The following is a 15824-nucleotide window of genomic DNA, read 5'->3' as shown; positions in this document are numbered from 1 at the left end:
TCATGCTAAATGGAGAAAATTTCAAAGCCTTTCAACTAAGATCAGGAACAAAACAAGGGTGTTCGCTTTCTCTACTCCTATTCAACAGAGCTTAAAGTCTTTAACAGTAAAAGAAATAAAAGGGACAAGCAAGGAAGAAGTCAAAGTATCTCTATTTGTAGATGTTATGACTGTATATAAGAAACCATAAAGACTCCACCAGGAAACTCTTAGAACTGATAAACACTTTCAAGAAAATGACAGGATGCAAAGTTAACGTACAAAAATCAGTAGCCTTCCATATACCAATGTCAAACATACTGAGAAAGAAATCAGGGGAAAATTCCATTCACACAATAGCCTCAACAAAGCAAACAATACCTTGGAACAAACTTAACTAAGGAAGGAGCAGAATTCTACAATGAAAACTTCAAAACACCAAGAAAGAAATTGGAGAGGACAGTAGAAAATGGAAAGACCTCCTATGTTCATGGATAAAAAAAAAAATCAATATTGTGAAAATGGTTGTCCTACCAAAAACTATGTACAGATTCAATGCAGATTGAATCCCTGTGTCATTTTTCACAAAAACATTTTTTTAAATTCAAACAGAAGAACCAAAATAAACCCAAAGGAAAAAAAAAACCCAATAACCGAAGTAATCCTTAGCATAATGAATTAATGCTGGAGATATCACCATACCTGATTTCAAGATATATTACAGCCATAGTAACAAAAAAAAAGAAAGGCATGGTACTGGCATAAAGACATGTAGATCAGTGGAATAGAAAATCTAGATATAAACCCACACAGCTAGAGCCACCTGATATTTGACAAAGATGCTAAAAATGCACATTGAAGAAAATAGCCTCTTCAACAACGGTGTTGCAAAAACTGGATATCCAAATGTAGAAGAATGAAATTTGATCCCTGTCTCTTACCTTGCACAAAAAACAACTCCAAAATGGATCAATGATCTTTTTTAAAAAAAATATTTTTTATTTTATGTGTATGAGTATATTGCCTGCATGTATGTGAGTGTACCCATGTCATGCATGCAATGCCATGGAAGTCAGAAGAGGGCATCGGATTCCCCTGGAACTGGAGTTAAGGATGGTTCATAGCTGCCATGTGGGTGCTGGGAATTGAACCCGGGTCCTCTGCAAGAGCAGTCAGTGCTCTTAACTGCTGAGCCATCTCTCCAGCCCCCAAAATCTTTTTTTTAACTTAAAACGTTTTATTTTTATTTTAGCTTGTGTGTATTAGTGTATGGCCTGCATGCATGTAAGTGCACCCATGCCATGCAATGCCCACAGAGGTCAGAAGAGGGCATTGGATCCCCTGGAACTGGAGTTACCGACAGTTGTCAACCACCACGTGGATGCTGGAAATCGAATCCAGGTCCTCTGCAAGAGCAGCCAGTGCTATTAATCACTGAGCCATCTCTCCAGCTCCTGGATCAAAGAGCTTAATGTAAGATCTAAACCTCTGAAATTTCCCAGGGAAAAAATGGGAAAAGCACTTCAAGATACAGACATAAGCAAGGACTTACTGGGATTCCAGTTGCTCAGGAAATAGGCCAACAATTGACAACTGAGACCTTCTGAAAGTAAAGGTTCTGCACAGCAGAGGAAACAAGTGAGGAGACAGCTGTACAGAGAATATCTAGAATAAACAAGGAGCCCAAAAGCCAAACATGAAATCCAAAAATCCAATCAATAAATGGACTAATGAACAATTCTCTAAAGATGATATATAAATGGCCAAAAAACATAAGAAAAAGTTCAATCTCATTAGTCATCAGAGAAATTCAAATCAAAACTACATTGAGATCCCATCTTACCCCAGTCAGAATGGCAGTCCTTAAGAGAATAATAGGGGGCTGCAGTGATTGCTCAGAGGTTAAGAGTGCTTGCTGCTCTTCCACAGGACCTGAGTTCAGGTCCCAGCACCTATGTCCACTTGTATTTCCAGCTCTGAGGAATCAGAAGCCCTCTTCTGGATTCTACAGGCACTTGCACACAGGTGACACATACACAGGCACACATATACACATAAAAATTAGAACTTTTAAAAAAAGAAAGAAAAGGAAGAAGGAAGGAAGGAAGGAAGGAAGGAAGGAAGGAAGGAAGGAAGGAAGGAAGGAAGGAAAAAGAAAAGTAATGGGCTGTTGGGAGATCTCTGTTATGCAAAGTGGAAGCCCCTTCACACCGGACAGCTCATGCAGCTCAGGTTATGTGCTGCGGCCTCCTTTCATAGCAAGATGTCTTCCTGGCATCTTTCCTGTCTCTCCCTTTGAAGTGGCCGCCACAAATGCCCTAACATAAACATGGCCTCTGGCTCTAAGCAGACCATGCCTTCCTGTGTGATTTTTCCAGGCGGCCAGCAGTCTAGCAGTGTGACAGAAAGCCACTTCCACATGTAAATAGAATGCCTCACAAAGCATCTAACAGCCAAAGCTTTTACCACCACCCCCATGGTATAAAATATCCTAGCCTTCTCTTAATAGTGGGAGATTTGGTCAGAGACTGGGTCCCAGAGATTGGGTCCCAGAGAGAATAAAGCTGTAAGCACAGACTGAGCCGAGCCTTGAGTCTTGTGTACCAGCGACCTGATTCCCCCGGAGGGCAGCACTCTCCGTTACCGACCCACGGACACACTAGTTTTCACCGTCTCTGTACTCCTTCCCTGCGTGGCTCAGTGGCCAGGAGCCTCGCATCCTGAGGAAGAGTACACGGGTGGAATAGAGATGGGATTCCGGCTGGACAATGCTCCAGTAGCAGAAGAAGCTCCAGAGACACAGGCCCGAGCTGCCGCCGGGAAAGCCTGCAGGGCACCCGCGGCTCCCGGAGCCGCCGCTTCCCAGAGCAGTCTGCAGATCCACAGGGAGTGAGTGCACCCTGCGCCCAGAGAGAGCGCAGTCTCCCCATATCGGGCTACGGAGATGGCTCGGTGGGTAAAGCACTTGCTATGTAAGCATGAGGACCTGAGTTTGGGTCCCCAGAACCCACATAAAGCCAGGCATGGTAGCATATGCCTATAATCACAGAGATCCTACAGGAAGGAGGAGGATGGGGACAAGCTCAGGAACCAGCTAGCCTGGAGTACACAGCATAGCAACCAACAAAGAGACCGTCTCAAACAAGGTGGAAGGTGAAGACCAACATCTGAGGTTGTCCTGACTGACCTCCACACATACCACGCACCTGCACTCACACACACACACACACACGCACGCGCGTGTGCACACACACACACAATCATTTGCACACACAAGAAATAAGTTTAAAAAATAAATAAAGCTGGCCAAGGATACTGACAAAAGGGAAATGTTATATGCTGCTGGTGGGATTGTCAACTTGTCAGCCTCTATCAAAGTCCCTATGGAAGTTTCTCAAAAAACTGGTAACAGATCTTCCATGACCCAGCTATACCACATGCTGGATAACTTTAGTTGTCAACTTGACACCCATGAGTAGATAGAACCTCAACTGAGGTATTTCCTCCATTAGATTGGTCTGTGGCCATGTCTGTGGGGCATTTTCTTGACAGCTGAGTGACATGGGAAGGCTCAGTTCACTGTGGGTGTTGCTACCCCTGGGCAGGTGATCCTGTTATTGTATAAGAAAGCAGGCTAAGCACAGGTCAGGGGAGCAAGCCAGTAAGCAGTGTTCTCCATGGTCTGTGCTCCAGTTCCTGCCTCCAGTTTCCTGCTCTGACTTCCCTCAGTGATGAACTGTGACCTGGGAGATGTCAGATAAAACAAATGCTTTCTTTCCCAAGTTTGTTTTGGCCAGTGTTTTTATCACAGTAATAGAAAGTGACTAGGAAAACCACCCTTGGTATTTATCCACAGGACTCTAAGCCAACATATCACAGATACTTGCATATTAAGTTATTGCAGTACTGTTTGCAATAGTCAAATTATGGAACCAACCTAGATGTCAATAGAATAGATAAAGAAAATAGGATATATATATATACACAATGGCAGTTTTTCAACCATAAAGAAGAATGAAGTCATCTTCAGGAAAATGGATGGGACTGGAGATAATCATATTAAGGGAATCATGCCAATAACAGAAAGACAAAGGTTTCTTCTCATTTTTGGTTCTTAGATTTTACATAAATTAGATCTGTGTGTGTGTGTGTGTGTGTGTGTGTGTGTGTGTGTGTGTGTGTACAGTAGAAGTAAAACTGTTTAGGAGAAAAAGGGAACTGGAAGGAAAGGGCAAGAAAAGAGTGGGTGCTTTTAAGGAATATGCACAATATATAATATTCAGAAGCTTGACGAATACAGGAAAAGATTAAAAACAAGACACTCTGAAAGAGTACTCATTTTCACTGGCAGGTTTGCATTTTATTAAGATCATCAAAATCTTTAACAATAAAACAATAAATGTCAAATGACCACAACACCTTCCCTAAGAATCTCTAAGACAGTTTGGGAGCACAAATTCATATAAATTTCTTTTCTGCCTAGCACAGAAATATGTCACACTCTTATGGTTTATAAATAACTGCCAATCTGGCCCAGCTAACAATCTTGATAATCTCTGGTTAAATCCAGACAGGACCTTCATTTCCATCCAGCAAGCATTCTATTATAACTCCATTTCTAAAAGTAGACACTAGAGCTTGGCTCTGGTCGCGAGAGGGGAATAAGAACAGCACGAACTCTCATGATTGGGTGACACGCTGAGTGAGCTCCTTAATTCTGTTCATGCAGTGGTCCACAGAACTAATGAGCAAAGGGATCCAACTATCTTCTGGCTGGGGAGTCACATGACTTGCTCTAGGAATAAAACAGAAGAAAAGAAGTTAAATTTAACACAATGCCAGGGGAAAGCCCACCTCAGGAGTAAGCATCTCCACAGAAACTCAGCTGTGCCACCCCCTACCCCCACCCTTCTCTACTCTTCAAAATGGGGGTCAGAGCAGTTAGTTCTTGAAAATATCTGGACAGGTAATTTTATTCTCAAGCCATCTGGGAGAAGTTGTCATACTTACTTTGTAATTTCAAGTGCCTTTACTAAAACAGACACCAGTTTTGCAGACTAGAAAAGAAACAGAGAAATTACTCACCCTGAGCCTGCCATCAAAAGAATATCTGAAAAGAGCCAAGTGATAAAATAAAAGAATCTTTTATTTTTGTCTTTTTTTTTTTTTTTTTTTTTCCGGAGCTGAGGACCAAATCCAGGGCCTTGCACTTGCTAGACAAGCGCTCTATCACTGAGCTAAATCCCCAACCCCAAGAATCATTTTAAAAAAGAGCCTTGAAGGAGGCTACAGAAATGGCTCAGCAGGGAACAATACTTGCTGAGCAAGCATGAGGACCTGAGTTTGAATTCCAAGCACCCAAGTGAAAAAAAAAGAGTCTTGAAGAAATATACAAAAAAAACCCTGCTGATTAGGCCTAGCAAGATGACTCAGTGGGCAAAGGCACTTGCTGCCACACCAGACAATCTGAGTATGATCCACACCAGACAATCTGAGTATGACCCTTGCAACCTACATGGTGGAAAGAGGGACTCTCACAAGCTTTTCTCTGACCTTCACACACTGCAGTGTGTGCGTGTGCATGCAAGCACGCGCACACACACACACACAAACACACAAATCATAATTTTAAAAAAGCCGATTAGACTAAGGTTAGGTAAGATTATGGATTATTTCCTACTTAGCAAGATCTTATGAATAATGTTGATAATATTTATTTATTTATTTATTTATTTATTTATTTATTTATTTATTTATTTAGGTGTTTTGAGACAGGATCTCCCTGTAGCTCCAACTGGCCTGGAACTCACTATGGGGACCAGGCTGGCCTGGATCTTATAGTGTCTGTCTGCTTCTGCCTCCAGTGTGCTGGGATTAAAGGCATGCACCACCACACCCAGAATGTCTTCATTATTCTTAATATTTTTAATTTGGAATATATAGTCCTAGTTCTTCAAAGACTATGTCAAGAGAATAGTGATTTCAAAGGTAGCCTGAGTTATACAATAAGAATGATTTTTAGGGGCTGGAGAGATGGCTCAGAAGTTAAGAATACCGGCTGTTCTTACAGAAGACCCGGGTTCAAATCCCAGCACCCACATGGCAGCTAACAACTGTCCATAACTCCAGTTCCAGGGGATCCAACGCCCTCTTCTGACCCCTGTGGGCATTGCATGTCATGGGTACATTTCCATACATACAGGCAATACACTCATACACATAAAATAAAAATAATAAATAAAATATTTTTTAAATGTCATTCATAGAACCTTAAGAAGTCCAGTATCTAGGGATCTAGGGATCTGGGGCTGTAGCTCAGTGGTATAGCCCTTGCTTAATATGCACAATATCCTAGTTTAAATCCCCAGCACCACAAAACAAAACAAAACATAAAAAGAAACACAGGATGGATATATGGCAATAACATAAAATAAGACACACACACATATATATACAGATATCACATATTTTTAAATTACTACATTAGATACTGTGTTTGGGACAGCTGATAAGACATCTTCATAAAGAAATTTAGAACTCAGGAAGTCATTTTTTTTAAAGCTAATGCCAAAAAAGAGTTAATACTCCAAAGCGCTTGTTCTACGGAAAGTGGCTACACATTTAATGAATCTACCATCTGAATCTATCACCATCTAATTTATCCAATATTAGAATTGATACATCTCGCCATAAAATTTAAACCATTTGGCAAGTTTACTTCTCTTCCCAATAACATAAGTGATATGAATTGGAGTTTATAGAAATAATACAACTCTAGTAACATGACTGCAAAGAGGGGGGGGAAGGGATGGAGGGAGGGGGAAGAGGATGGAGGGAGGGAGGGAAGGAGGGAAAGGGAGAGGGAGAGAGAGGCAGAGAGAGGCAGGGGGAGAGGGAGAGGGGGAGAGAGAGAGAGAGAGAGAGAGAGAGAGAGAGAGCGAGCGAGCTGTGGAGGGCAGAGACAAGGGGGTGGCTGTAACTTGCTGGCTGCCAGCCTAGCTCCAGGTTCAGTGACAGAAAGACAGTGACAGAACAGGACACTCAATACCCGCTTCTGACTTCTGCACACATGCATGAGCATGTATACATACACCCACAGACACACATACACAATAAATAAATAAAAAATTTTAATAAAAGAATTTGACTCTTTAAAGCACCATTTTCTAAGATCTTTGTGTTTTTCCAAATGATTACCAAGTGGCTAGAGAAGAGAGTAGTATCAAGGCACACAATTATTATAATTCAAATTCAGCCAGTATTTATCAAGCACAAATATATGCAAGAACTGTGAAACTATTCTACCTGCACACGTTTGACAAACATATGTGCTATAGCTTAGAGGAAACACCAGCAACTACTGCAATTCTACCAATTAGGTCCCTACCCATTCCTTCAAAGTTGGTACTTACATTGATCCGCACAGTGAGGTGACACACAGGTGGATATATGCTCAGCACCAAATCATCCACACTAAGAATAGAAGGCAAATTTAACCATTAACCAAAAAAAAGACAAAGTTCAGCTTGATTGCTTCGAGTATACAAATAAGTTGGTTCATTAATTTGAATAAGCAGACAAGCAATCCAGAATCAATTCAACCAGTATTTACTGAAACAACATACCCAATTTTACTAGGAACCTGAGGTAAAAATACGCTTGATTCACAGGATGAAGCATGGTCAGTTCAGTTAAAACAAGAGGATTTGAAATAATTTAGTAATGATATTGGCAGGGTTCATCAGTGAAAGCTAACTAAACATGCTGGGTTAAAGGTGCTTTTATTAACGAGTCCACCACTTTAACCATGTGACCAAATTTAGTGCCACCAATAAGAAGAAACCAACATCATATTCTTTCCTAACAGGATGTAGAGGGAAGCACAAAACACTCAACTAAATGATATTCTTGCCCAAAAATGTTTAACTTTACTATAATTATGAGAAAATAATCTTATAAATCCAAATTGTTGTACATTCTACAAGAGAAGTAACTTGTGTAATTTTGAAATGGCAATCTCAAATCAAACCAGAAGGGCTGGAGAAATGGCTCAGTGGTTAAGAGCACATACTTCTAGCTCTTGCAGAGGACCCAAGTTCAGTTCCCAGCATCCACATGACAGCTAGCAAACCACCTGTAACTCCAGTTCCAGGTGATATGACACAACCTTCTGGCCTCTGCAGGCACCAGCATTCACATGCACAAACCCACAGACATACACATTATAAAATAATAAATCTAAAAAAAAAAAATCAGACTAGGAAGGATAGGGATTGTTCTAGATTTCAAGAAACTTAAACAGATGAGATGTTGGAGAAACTGAATTTATGTCAGATATTTTGAAACAGATGGAAAGATGTGTTAGATATTATTATATACAATATTAAAGTTCTTGGATGTGATACTAAGAATGTCTTTGCTCTTGGAAAATGGCTGCTAAAATATTTTGGGTGAAAAATCATTTATGTTTATAATTCTTAAATGGTTTAAGAAAAACATATGGTACCTATTTATCAAGGAATAAAAATGGGGGTGTGAATAGGTAAATAAAGGATATAGGGCTATTTACTGAGGTACTTTTTCAACTTTCCTAAAAATCTGAAAAATTTCAAAATATAAAAAAGTGAGGAAACCCACAGAGTGGCAGCACAAACTCAGATCAGAATGCTCCTGTTACCTCAAGTGGGACACACACTCACCTGGGGCTGATTTCATCACAAATATCCACAATGTCATCCAGCTGGGCCACCTGATCCTTCTTCCCATTCTCTGCCACTAGGATCCGGATTTTCTTGAGGGAAGCTTTGGATGCTCTCACCAATGCAAGGCATGGGATTATGAGCTCTTGATCTTCCTCTGACCAGTATGAGTCCTGATTGCTTGGAAACCCCAACACACTGTTCTCAGCATTGTGGCTGTCAGAGTTGTCCCCATCAGAATCATTCAAGAGACCACAGTAAGGGTCACATTCTTCCACAGCCTAAGAAGTACCATGATATATGTCAATGCAAACACATAAAACCACCACCATTAGCGAACTCTTCAGTAACAGCTACAAAACAGAATCCTTTCATAAACCATGTTCTCACTGTCCTTGTCCAGCAATGGAATAGAGAGGAATGGTATTAAGGACAGGAAGGAGTATGGTGAGAGATGGAAGACAGGACAGGAGTGGAAATGAGATTATTGAATCAGATTTCTGGAAAGTCCCTGTCAGTTTTCATCTACTCGTGACGGAGTTGCTTTCCAATGACCAGGAAAGATAGGAAAGTTCTCTCACCTGCTCAATTTCTTCATGTGCATCCTTCACAAAATCTACACTCTTGGTCAGCATTAAAAGGGCTGCAGCTTTGTTATCTGAGTGAAAAACCAGAAGCACTAGAATCAGAGAAGCCTAACCATTCTCTTAAGACCACAAAACTGCTTTAACGTAAAGCTCTTCTCACTACATCTCTGCTACCTACACAGATGCTAAAAAGTTTTTTTAAAAAACCCACAAGAAGAAATGAAATGGTCTCATGATGTTTCTTATCACAGTCCTCTTGATAACCAGTTTTAGTCTGCCTGGCTCTACTTTATACCCACCTCTGGGTGCTCCCCAATCCTGCTCCTGGAGCAGTAACAGAATAAGCCATATCTATTCAACAAGAGACAGAGCCATAGCAAGAGAAGTCTGAACTTAAACAGGGGTTGACGATAGAGCTGAGTGATAGAGTATTCACCTGGCATAGCCTGGGTTCAATCCCAGCACTGCCAAAACAAAACAAAACCAAAAATCAGTATGAGAAATGGCAAAAAAGTACTAAAACCTATTAATACTGATGGTAAACTATAGATTACATCACTAAACTCTATAAAAATTAAAACACAAAGTCAGGCATGGTGGCATATACCTTTAATCCCAGCACTCAGAAGACAGAAGCAAGTGAATCTCTGAGTTCAAGGCCAGCCTCATCTACATAGCGAGTTCCACACCCGCTGGGGCTACAGGGAGACTCTGTCTCAAAAAAACCAAAAAGAGAGAGAGAGAGAGAGAGAGAGAGAGAGAGAGAGAGAGAGAAAGAGGAGGGAGAGGGAAAGAAAGAAAGAAGAAAGAAAGAAAGAAAGAAAGAAAGAAAGAAGAGAGAAAGAGAGAGAGAAAGAAAGAAAGAAAGAAAGAAAGAAAGAAAGAAAGAAAGAAAACACATGTGCTACAACACTGGAAGTTAGATATAAGAGGCCTCTCTGCTTTGGCCAGCAGCTGGTGGTTTACTTCCCACTCTTACCCACCTTTTGGTATCTTGGGCACCTGCTCGCACGCAACCCAGACGCTGTTGCAGGAAATAAGGTCACTGTTCTCAGGACTAGGAAAAGGAATTAATACGGACAGATCAATAACCTAGGTTCCTGTCTTTCCTGTCTCCTAAAAGCTTCCCTCCTGCTCATCATCATTGTCAGCTATCAATAACTTTGTGGTAGGGATGAGTTTTCCCTCCAAGTTGAGGAAGCCCGTTGACTGTTATACCACACTGTGGCACTCCTACCTCTGAGCTGGAGGGAGAAGCAGCACTTCCAGGAGCTGAGCCATGCCATCCACAATGTCCACAGCGGCACTCCGCACCAGCTTTCTCAGAGTGATTCCTATCACCAAATCCAAACAGTAAACAGCCTGGCCTTCACGAGTCACTATGTGCTTACCTGAGTCTTTGCATTATGGAACTATGAGGTAACAGGCACCCGCATGCTTTACATCACGTGCCACTGCAAAACTCAGGTTTTATATCATTGTGCCATTCTATTGCCCCTTCCACCATTCCTTAGAGCTGTTCTCCAACTGTTTTGGGACAAAATCTTTCCATACATATGTATTCATAGGCACTGGTCCTCTGTCAATGGTAGATAAAACATTGGAAACTTAAGTCATTTGAGTAACCCCGAGAACTATGACATGTATACATTTATAATTTTGACATAACTATAATCAAGGCATAAGACTGGTGGATCCTTAACTTGTGAAGGAATATAGAAATAGGGTGTGATGTAATACAAGTGGAGAAGGGTAGGGATGGCCTGAGCATGGGTGTGGAGCTGAGATTCAGCAAGCATCTGTAGTAGTTAGAATGAGTTGGAAAGAGAAGTGAAATTAGGACCTAGGAAAATAACATAGTCAGTAAAGTGCTTGCCACAGAAGCATGAGGGCCTGAGTTCAATCTCCAGAACTCATATAAAAAAGCCAGGCAAGGTATAATCTCAGCACCCAGGAGGCAAGACAGGAGGGTCCCTGGGGTTCACTGGCCAGCCAGCCTTAGTTGAATTGGTGAACCCCAATGAGAGATTCTGACTCAAAAACAATCAAAATAACAAAGAACAAACAAACAAAAAAACCCAAGATAGACGGCTCCAGAGGAATAACACTCAAGGTTATTCTATGGTCTCTACATGCAGGTGCACGTGTGCATAAACACACACACAAAAATGTGCATACACATGTGCATCTGTGTGCACACAAACATATATGTGTGTGCACCTACACACGTGTAAAATTTAAAAAATTGAAGAGAAACAAATTTAAAGCCTAAAGGCATTGTGGTGCCTTTAATTCCAGCACTCAGGAGACTGAGGCAGGTGGATCTCTGTGAAATTGAGGCCAGACTCTGTAAATATTGAAGTCCAGGTCAGCTGGGGCTATAGGAAACAAAAGCCTTAAGAGTCAGGCAGGGAGTCAGGAGTGTAATAGCTTAGTAGGTAAATGTGCTTGACACTCAAGCCTGATAATCTGATCCCTAGAACTCATGATGGAAGGAGAAAACCAATGCCCCAAAGTTGTCCTCTGACCTCCACATGTATACCATAGCATGAGTGTGTACACACACACACACACACACACACACACACACACACACACATTTTTAAAGAGTCAGGCGAGACAGGAGCAATAATGTCAGGAACACAGCATCTGTACCTTAGTATAATGGAGTGCTTACAGAAGTCACTCGCATTGTAAAATTATCCTTGACTCTATTTTATAGGGGAAAGTTAAATATTTAAAACTGAAGAATGATAAACATCTCAGGATATAATCCACTGTATAAGCAATCTATTAGCTATCTATATAGCCTACAAATGCAATGCCAAAGTATATCCAATGACTTACCCTCATCCTTAGGAAGTGAATAGTATACTGCAATAACTGCCTTGATGGCAACATGGACTTGTTCACAGATCCTTTGGGTTTCCTATGAAGTGATGGACCAATGTCAGAATAAAGAAAGCAAATAAAACCAGGCATGGTGACACATGCCTTTAATCATAGCACTTGAGAGGCAGTGGCAGATGGATTTCTGTGAGTTTCAGGTCAGCTATGGCTACATAGTGGGAGGGAGGGAGGGAGGGAAGGAGGGAGGGAGGGAGAGAGAGAGAGAGGGAAGAAGGAAGGAAGGAAGGAAGGAGGAAGGAAGAATGAAGGAATGAAGGAAATAGTTTACATCAATGCTGTCAACCTGTTTTACTGAGGAAGAGATCAGACATCTGTACAGTATCATCAAATGTTTTCTTAAATTCTATTAAGTGTCAGGCTTTTATACCATACTCATCCATACCAGAAAGGGGTTAGCAAGACATCAAACAATGTCTGACAATTCAATAAAACATTACAAAACAGAAGGAAACACTTATTTCTGTTATTTTATATCCTAAGTATTTATGCTGTGCCATAAGATAGACAGTCACTGTGTTTAGGGTAGCAAATTATGGTCCTGAGGGGAAAGCAAGCCCACTGTCAGTTTTGGTAAAGGAAATATTACTAGGACACAGTCATGGTCAACAGTTGTTTGCAGTACAAGGGCAGAGTTAAGTAGTTGGCTTACAAAGCTCAAAATATTTAGCATCTGGTCTTTTATTCAATATAGACCAACCATTATTATCAGACCCATTAACTAAGTCTTTGCTCTCATTCACCTCATCTTTTTTCTTATTACCAACCTTTAAAGATATGCAGAAGAGAGTGTTTATCACTGTAGTTGGATACAGCAGAAGGAACTTTTTTTTATCATTTAAAAACATTCAGATAGGGCTGAGGGTGTAGCTCAGTGGAGGAGTGTTTGTATAACATGTGTGAGGTCCTGGGTTCAATCTCCAGCACCACAAAAATAAATATACAAACAAATAAATAAAAATAAGACATCTGGATGTGTAAAGAGACTTGAAACTACTACAAAAATCAAGGCAACAAACATTTTAAAATCACCCACTCTCAGCTGGGCGTGGTGGCATATGACTTTAATCTCAGCAAATCTCTGTGAAATCAAGGCCAGCCTGGTCTACACAGCGAGTTTCAGGTCAGCTGGGGTTACAGGGAGACCCTGTCTCAAAAATAAATAAAATTAAATTAAAAAAACAAAATAACTTACTCCCAACAACCTGTAGCTCTAGAAAAATATGGGCACAGGGCATTCCTGATCAAAGCCAACATCTATTTTTATTTTCAGTTATAAAATGAAAGATTGTTAGAATGCATTAATTTTTTGTTCTAGCAATTTCACCTCTGCAAGTTTTTCCTACCAACACACATAATATACACAAATATTATTAGACAATTAGACCATAGCACCATTTACAACAGTTGCAAGTTGGAAACAGTCTAAAATGTCCACATAAGATAATGGTTAAATTGTGGTTACAGTTATTCCACTTAATACCAAGCAGCCATTACAAAGATCTGAACAACTTTTTATGAGCTGCTAAGAATCAACATCTATGCTATATTAATTTAAAAAATTTTAAGGTCAAGAACAGTGTTTATACTGCTGATCATCTGTGTGAAAAGCCATACATACACACACATATATATGTACATATATGTACATGAATGTATACATATGTAGACTATGATAAATTACATGAAATAATACAAAAGTAGATGAGAATGAGAAAAGATGAACTGGGTGGGAGGATGGACACATTCTAATACACTTTGTTATCTTTTGAAGTTTAAATCATCTTCATGTTACTGATTAAATAAAAATACAGGGGCTGGAGAGATGGCTCAGTGGTTAAGTACACTGGCTGTTCTTGCAGAAGACCTGGGTTCAAATCCCAGCACCCACATGGCAGCTAACAACTGTCCAAAACTCCAGTCCCAAGGGATCTGACAGCCTCTTCTGACCTCCGCGGGCATTGTACGACACCAGTGCACTTACCTACATGCAAGCAATACACGCATACACATAAAAAAATAAAAATAAATAAAAAATACAATACAAAAGGGTTCTAATAGGTGCATCTTAAACATTGACTGGGTAGACTTCATTCAACTCCACCTCCACTGCTTATTAATCTTGACCTGAGCCTCTAAGCCTGCTTCCTTAGTCCAGATGAGGGTATGAGTGTGAAACAGCTATAAATTAACAAGGGCTTAAAAAGCTGGGGGGGGGGGGCGGAACGGGAGAGATGGTTCAGCGGTTAAGAGCACTGATTGCTCTTGCAGAGGACCCAGGTTCAATTCCCAGCACCCACATGGCAGCCACGAACCGTCCTTAACTCCAGTTCCAGGGGAATCCAGAAGCCCTCTTCTGACCTCCGCGGCATTGCATGACACGGGTGCACCCACATACATGCAGACAATACACTCATACACATAAAATAAAAATAATGAATAAAATATTTTTTTAAAGTTATGAGGAAATAACCTGGCTGAATTTCAGATTGAATTTAGACCTGCCTTCTCTGTGCATTTGGTGATTTGGTCTTCTCAACAATCCGTGAGGTAAGAACTGTGATCTCAGTTAACCGATGAGAAAAATACATCTGGTTTGAGTGTGAAAGGTTCCTAATAAGGAGGCAGCACAAGAATTCCATAAAGTGAAGCTCACCTGTGGAGATGGCACTGGGAGTCGAGAGAAGACTGTGGTTAGAGTAGTGGCTTCCCCTGACACTTTCACTGCGGCTTCATCTGGGGGTGGCAGAGATGGAGGCAAGTGCCCCAGTAGAGCGAAAAGGTTAAAAGCTGCAACGGCCACACCGATTTCTTAAATAACACGCCCCGTCTCAACCCTTACAGTTTCCAAAAAATAACTCCAGAAATCATTTTATATCTCAGCCTCAACTGCTCAGGATTGGTAGCGGAGGGGACGCGGCGCGGGAGGGTATTCACCTCCTGAGCCGACAGCAGAGAGGAAAGGGGTCAGGATGCAAGGATGCAGGGATGCAGGAATGCAGGGGAGGTGCGACAGGAGAGACACTCACTGAGTCTTCTCCAAAACACCTCTGGATTGAATTCCTCGGTGGTCTCCCGGGCTTCGCCAACTTGAGAGTGTAGCGTGGGAGGCGGGCCAGAGCGAAAGGAAAAGAAGGGGTGAGCAGAACCGCCTCCCCCGCGCCCCTGGGCCCGGACCGCCCTACCCGAGCCCGCCCGCGGCCACTGCTCACCCCGCACTCCAGGCAGCAGCAGCCGCAGCTGCGCTGCCAAGTGCCGGAGCTGCTCCACCGGCGGAGCCAGGATGCGGCCTGCCCCGGCGGCGCTGGCCATCGCAGTCTCCCACAGGGTACTACGGTAGATGCTTAAGTCATACAGCGACAGTCGCAGCACTTCCGGTACTAAAAACCCGGGTCGTTTCCGGCAACAACTCAGCGCGCTAGGCCGCTTCCGTCCCAGAGATCAGGCCACGCCTTGCTACCCGGCCACGCCTCCTCCACGCTCTTGCCTCCCTTGCCCTCCTAGATGCCCCTCCACGCCTTTCCTGTCTTCCCTAGATACCCAGCCACGCCTCCCCTATTCTCCTAGACGCCCCGCCACGCCTCCCCTGCCTTCATTAGATGCCTGGCCACTCCTCCCCCGCCCTCCTAGAGACCAGGCCACGCCTTCCCCA

General features: G+C 42.0%; 1 protein-coding gene across 3 annotated transcripts; it reads right to left on the bottom strand.

The window, feature by feature from the left end:
* Positions 1–4314: 4314 nt before the first annotated feature.
* On the bottom strand, positions 4315–15623 carry Ccndbp1 (cyclin D1 binding protein 1). Of its 3 annotated transcripts, none has more exons than XM_008846841.3 (11): positions 15385–15623; positions 15202–15261; positions 14829–14962; positions 12113–12194; positions 10503–10599; positions 10249–10322; positions 9260–9336; positions 8679–8959; positions 7392–7452; positions 4990–5036; positions 4315–4774 (listed from the first exon to the last, which is right to left on the bottom strand). In XM_008846841.3, exons 1-11 carry the CDS (start codon positions 15482–15484, stop codon positions 4660–4662), a joined length of 1128 nt encoding a protein of 375 aa, XP_008845063.1. In that variant the 5' UTR covers positions 15485–15623; the 3' UTR covers positions 4315–4659. The 3 variants fall into 3 exon arrangements, with proteins under 3 accessions (XP_008845063.1, XP_008845064.1, XP_029426128.1); XM_008846842.3 differs by having other exon boundaries at positions 14829–14908; positions 15385–15613; XM_029570268.1 differs by lacking the exon at positions 15202–15261 and having other exon boundaries at positions 14829–14908; positions 15385–15618.
* Between the last annotated feature and the right edge of the window lie 201 nt (positions 15624–15824).

This window comes from Nannospalax galili, unplaced genomic scaffold, assembly GCF_000622305.1.
Source record: "Nannospalax galili isolate Female #2095 unplaced genomic scaffold, S.galili_v1.0 scaffold342, whole genome shotgun sequence".
NCBI lineage: Eukaryota > Metazoa > Chordata > Mammalia > Rodentia > Spalacidae > Nannospalax > Nannospalax galili.
This window is presented reverse-complemented; position numbering and strand designations above follow the sequence as displayed.